Here is a 6,127-nt window from a genome sequence, read left to right on the forward strand (position 1 = left end):
GCTTTGGGGAGAGAAATAGAGGAGAAAGCATTGGAGATAGACAGAGGGAAGGGACGCAGGCAGACGAGAAAACAAGAAATGCGGCGAGAGCAACAGAGGTAAAGACGTTTTTCCGAGGGAGACAAAAATACGCTCTCACATAAATGCTCCATACTGTAACGAGGGAATAATAACCGCAGCAAGAAAGGGGGGGGGACGCAAAGAAGATGGATGTACAGACGGACAATATGGACCCCGCGCCTTGTGAATCAAGTGGGAAAATTCGCAAAGGATTCAAGCTGTTTGGAAAACGCAAGCCTGGTAGCATCTTTTCTATGAAAAACAACAAATCACCTGTTATCAGGAGCCAGACCCACGATGGATTACCAGAAGGTGCTTCACCTGATTCTGAGTCGGAAGCAGACAAGGAGAAGGCGCAGGGGGTGAGTCAAGGAGACAGCGAGTATACAGAGGAGGAACTGACAGATGAGATGGCTGCTGCCCGCAACTCCATCTCTTCAACCAGCTCGGCCAAGTCCCTCAGTTTTTTCTCTAGACTGAAAGGGGCTCGGAGAGGAGGCGGAGACCGCAAGGTCCACACAATTTCCCAGCCAGTGCGTCCACAACGGCAAGGGCTGAAGAGTCTTTTTGACAGCGTGAAGTTCCGCTCGAAAGACAAGGAGGACAAAGTGGACGCTCCCCTAAGCCCACTGCTAATGTCATCCCGATCTAACAGTGTGGAAATTATCAAAGAGGACCTCAGTCTCACCCCTAAATCTCACCCTCGTTCCCTTGAGAGCCCTGAGAAAGTGAGCAATGAGGCTACTCAGAGCTCTCCGACAGCAGCAGGTGATATGAAGGACGGAAAGGTGGCACCTGAAAGTAGCCTGGGTTCCTTGTTGGAGGACATTTCCTCTCTCCTCACCTTTGAGTCCATTTCCGGAGGAGACATCATGGCCGGTGTGGAGGCAGAATGGGGAAAAGTCAAATGTGCCACAAGTTCGGAAGCACCTGAGGTGTCGGCATCGACCACTTCTCACCTCTCTAGACTAACTTCCGCCACTCCAACAACCTGTACTTCTTCGCCTGTAGCCACCCCTCCAATCATGAGCACTTTTTCCAAACCCTCCACATTTACCACCCAGTCGCTCAAACCAAGCTCATACTCTGCTCTAACCTTTGAGCAACCTTCTATTGGAATTACAATTAAATCTGCTAACATTAAACCTTCATTTACTCTTATGACATCAACATCTCCTCCAAAAGTTTTTACCCCTTCAGTCACAATGACTGCTACTACAACCACTTTCAAGAACCAGGCCTCTGTGAACAAGACAAGTCTTAACTCAACTGATGGCCAACTGGCTTCATTAGACACTGCAACACATCCACGTTCAACTCTCACCTCAGTAAGTAAGCCTATCCCTGAAGCTACCCCCCCTCTTTTCACAATTGTCAAACCTGCAACCCCACATCCAGCCTCCCCTTTCACCTTTAACCAACTTGCTAATGATTTTAACTTGCAAACTTCCAACTACACCAAACTTCAAAATGCACTTGCAAAGGATGAATCCGCTTCAAATACCAAACCTCCTTTCATTTCCACCATAACAACAGTTATGCCATCTGTGCCAAGCATTTCTATACCTGCACAGTCGGGGATCCTTAATAGGAACTCTATCCCTCTAGATTGTGCCCAACCTGAATCTAGCCCACCCAGGGCTAAACAGTCTCTTACGTCTTTAGACACCACTAGTCATGCAAAAGGGCTGAGTCCAGTCTCCCTATCCAAAACTCCTTCTTTACCTGTGACTGTATCAAAAGACCCTCCTGCTTCTGCATATATACCAGTGTCTGGCTCTCCTTCAGTTGGTGTGCCATCCTCAATTGACGCCCCTGCCTCGGCCCATGTTCCAGTTGCAGTGTCAAAAAGCCCACATGCCCTTGATAATTTTACAATTTCACTGTCAAAAGGCCCTCCTGCCCTAGCTCATATTCCTGTTCCAGTGTCAAAAAGCCCTCCTTCCATGGATAATGTTCCAGTTACACTGTCTAAATGTCCTTCTGCTGCGGCTCATGTGCCAGTTTCATTATCAAAAGGCCCTCCTACCCTGGTCCTTGCTCCGGATCCAGTGTCAAAATGCTCTCCTGCCCCGGCTAATATTCCTGTTCCAGTGTCCAAAAGCCCTCCTGCCCTACTCTCAGAAGGTCCTCCTGCTCTGGCTCATGTTCCAGTTACACTATCAAAAGGCCCTCCTACCCTGGTCCTTGCTCCGGATCCAGTGTCAAAATGCCCTCCTGCCCCGGTTAATATTCCTGTTCCAGTGTCCAAAAGCCCTCCTGCCCTACTCTCAGAAGGTCCTCCTGCTCTGGCTCATGTTCCAGTTACACTATCAAAAGGCCCCCCTACCCCGGTCCTTGCTCCTGTTTCAGTGTCAAAAATTTCTCCTACCCCGGCCCATGTTCCAGGTATAGTTTTAAAATGCCCTCTTACCTTGACCAATGTTCCAGTTACATTTTCAGATAGCTCTTCTGCCCTGAACCATGATCCAAAAAGCCATCCTGTTTCCGCTCAGATCACAATTTCTCCAACCAAATCCTCCCCTTCCCCTGTCACCTCCCTTCCGACTTCCCCTGTGCCTTTGCCAAGTGAAGCTGCACCATCTAACAAGATGATGGCAAGCGAGGCGCCGACAAACGGGCAGTTGTCAAGTCCGGGTAGCACAGATGCACAAAGTGCCAAAGTGGAAGAGCAGCTTAATGGGTCACGCATGGACCTCTCCAAAGAAAGGCGGACACAAGTAAGGGCAGTAAGCAAAATCCCTGTAGTTGGTGGAGCCCGAACAGGAAAGCAAACAGTGCGAGACAGCCACCATGCTGAGGATGAATCAAGCAGGGACCCACCTACTCCTGTGTTCGAAGAGAACAGGCCTATCTTGGGCTACCACGATACAGGGAGCAGAGACAAAGGTGTCAGTGTTGAGGTCCATGTGCAAACCACTAAACACAGCCAGGAGCAGAGTCAGCTGCCTCACCAGTCCAAACAACCCATCAGTTTACCGCGTGACTCCAGGATCCCCATCAAGCACGGCGCCTCACAAATCCCGCAAGCTAGAGAATCACCTCGCACCAAGATACCTGTGTCCAAGGTGCCAGTGCGCAGGGTTGGGAATAAACCTCCATCTGCTGGTGGTACAAGAAAATAAAAATAATCCTTTGGACATTTCCCTCACTCCCCTTTAACTTCACAACTGTGTGTCGGTTTTTCATCTACTGGTTTCACGAAGGAAAGACGCCAGCACTTGAGCACAAACATCTGCACAAGCCTGACTGGCACTCAGGAACATTGTGGAGCAGGAAATGGAACAGGTTGGGTGCTTTTCCTACAGACTATAATTCAGTCTTTTCTACGGTATTTTAACTTTTGTTAAACATGCTTTTTGTAGAGAACGTCAAACCCTTCCTTCTTTCTAGGAGCACCCCTATGTTGGTATCCAGAGCAGCTCGAAAACTATACATTCCACAACCTATCTCTGATGTATGTAGCAGAAAATGTGCCATTTCGTTCGTTTTTGCGCTGGTCCCAAAGTACATCCGCCCTTATGTGTTTTCCTGCTCCTATGTAACATGGCTAGATCACAAAGGGAGAGACTTTGAAGAGGGCATGGAAGTGATTCAGTCAGCTGCCATTATGAATGGCTCAGTGGACATTTGAAAGGATGCAGAGATGAGGCCTCTGGCTTGTGCATGGACACATAACCTGATCCCGCTTATACTCAGATGATCTGTGTGCACAGTCTTAACTATGTAGTTTCCTATTTAACCAATAAAATATGAGTGCTTAGAAAGTGGACAATTCATTTTAATGCAAATGTAAAGCAGGATTTATTATGAAGTCGGATTATTCCTTCAGCTAAATTAATATGGAAGAATGACATAATGCTGTCATTGAGATCGAAGGAATATTTTCACTGTTCAAATGTCAGCATGGTTTCACTGTGACCTCCTCACACTGCAAGCTCACTGACCTGAATAGAAGGCACGTTCATGTCAACTGCAACCTGGCCAATCGGCTAAGAGGGAGCACAATTATCATACGTAGCTTAACACGAAAGGAGTGTGCAAATTAGAGTCATTGCCATTTCAGGCGTGTACTGCATCTCACTCAAAGTAATGCAATTAGGATTACATTGGTGATGGATTTTAATAAAATAAAATCCATTGTAATTTTATTTTTATTTTTGGTGTTACCTATGATTTGTGCTCCCAATGTTTTGGAAGGAAATCTACAGTTTATTACAGATACCATCATAGGTTTCTAATCATTAGTCAATGACTTATGAGCAGCAATTTTGTCCAAGATACTTTGCTTAATGGCAGCCATGTTTTTCATCCAAACTTTCTCAAATTTTAATGACATGTGCTTGCCAGTCCCGTTTAAGGCAGGGATATTAAATGAAATTGTTTGGGGGCCACATGTTCAGAAAGCTAAGGACCAGTGGGCCAGATTCCTCCATTCGCTATTAGTCTTATTGTGTATATTCGTGAGAACCAGCGTCCTCTATAGTAGACGTTTAATTTTGGTCTATTAATTTTGTTACAGTTACAGGAGCGCTCTGCTGTTTTTAAGGACCTACTAGTGTTTTTAAGAATCTGCTGCAAAAATGTTAGTCTCAAGTTTTTTTTAGCTGAGCTCACAGGCTTCCAGTTGGGTCACCCAAATAATGAAAAAGAGAGGACAAAAAATGGAACCTTGAGGAACACTAATACAACAAAAGAAGCTTAACAAATGACTACTAACTGCATTTGAAGAACAAGCTACAGCAACACCTTAGTTGCATAAATCACATTACTAAAGAAAAATTGTACCTGCCAAAATGGAGAAAACTTATAGGGGTGCCTTGAGGAACGCCTCAGTTATGTAAATCCCAAGTTTGCTAGCAAGGTTAAAATGTCAATGCAAGTATCTGCCAATGTGTTTACATTGTTCCATATTCCTCTTTACAACAGGAGCGCTCCCATTTTTTTCCGGAATTTGCTGCAAAAATGTTTGTCTCCCTAGTTTTGAAATGAACTCAGGGGCCGATATGGTGTCAGGTTTGGCCCCAGGGCCACAAATTGAATACCCCTGCCTTGAGGTGTGTACTAGATCGGGTTGCAATTCGACTCAACACCCAAACGTGGTTGCAGTAGAGCATGTTTTGACAAATGTTTACCCTTTTGTGAGCACCAGTTCAGTAGAATGTGTTTTACACACTGTAGATGTCTTGTAACGTAACAGACATGTTTTTTCGTGAAGAATTTAGGCGTTTTTTTCTTTTTCTTTTTTCTTTTTTCTTTTTTCTTTTCATGAAGCTATGGGGCACTGTACAGATCAGTAATGTGCAACGCAAGTTTGTCTGTATTGCAATATTAAATATGAGCTTAAAGAGCATGTAAAAATAATGGCTGTTTTGAAAGCAATCATTATTACAATATTCACTTGGGCCATGATCCTTTCTGCGGTTTGGAATAGGAAACCCATTTGAGAAGGTCCACTGAATAGAGCCTTTTGTCCATATCACATGATAACTAATCAACACTTACAAAGTTATTACTACAGAGAACTTTATGGCAACAGAACACACTGAAGAGTTGGCCATGCATAAGCTTTCTTAGTCAATAAAGTGTTTGTGTGTGTTCCCAGCGTGATGCAGCAATTTCAACTACCATAATGCACTGGGACAGCCTGGTACATCTCGTGGATGTGTTTGTGTCTGAATCTGCCTCTGGAGAGCGATGTGCCTCTTTAGATCCTAATTTAGCATGCTTCATTCTGTGTTTCTATGCCAACCCCACTAGGTCAACCAATAGAAGTGTGTGAGCAACAGTGGGAGGAGTTTCTAAAAATTAGTGCTTTACCCAAGCACTAAAAAGACACAAAGTGTGAATCGAACACATGTTTTAATGTCATTTGGCGGATACATTTGATCTAATTGTATGTTTGTATCTGGGGTAAATGACTGGATAATGATCATTATTGTTTTGCCTGGAGCAATTACGGTACACACGTTACGTCAGGGTAGCAAATTTACATGGATGCATGCATCCCTTAGGCACATTGCATTTATGCCTGAGCTGCTTAACGCTATCATGTTATTCACATCTT

General features: G+C 44.8%; 1 protein-coding gene across 1 annotated transcript; it reads left to right on the forward strand.

The window, feature by feature from the left end:
• Positions 1 to 36: 36 nt before the first annotated feature.
• si:ch211-244c8.4 (mucin-2) lies at positions 37 to 6,018 on the forward strand. The gene has a single exon (XM_061898449.1). The coding sequence runs from the start codon at positions 207 to 209 to the stop codon at positions 3,183 to 3,185; it is 2,979 nt and encodes a 992-aa protein (XP_061754433.1). The 5' UTR covers positions 37 to 206; the 3' UTR covers positions 3,186 to 6,018.
• The last annotated feature ends 109 nt before the right edge of the window (positions 6,019 to 6,127 follow it).

This window comes from Nerophis ophidion, linkage group LG04, assembly GCF_033978795.1.
Source record: "Nerophis ophidion isolate RoL-2023_Sa linkage group LG04, RoL_Noph_v1.0, whole genome shotgun sequence".
Lineage (NCBI taxonomy): Eukaryota > Metazoa > Chordata > Actinopteri > Syngnathiformes > Syngnathidae > Nerophis > Nerophis ophidion.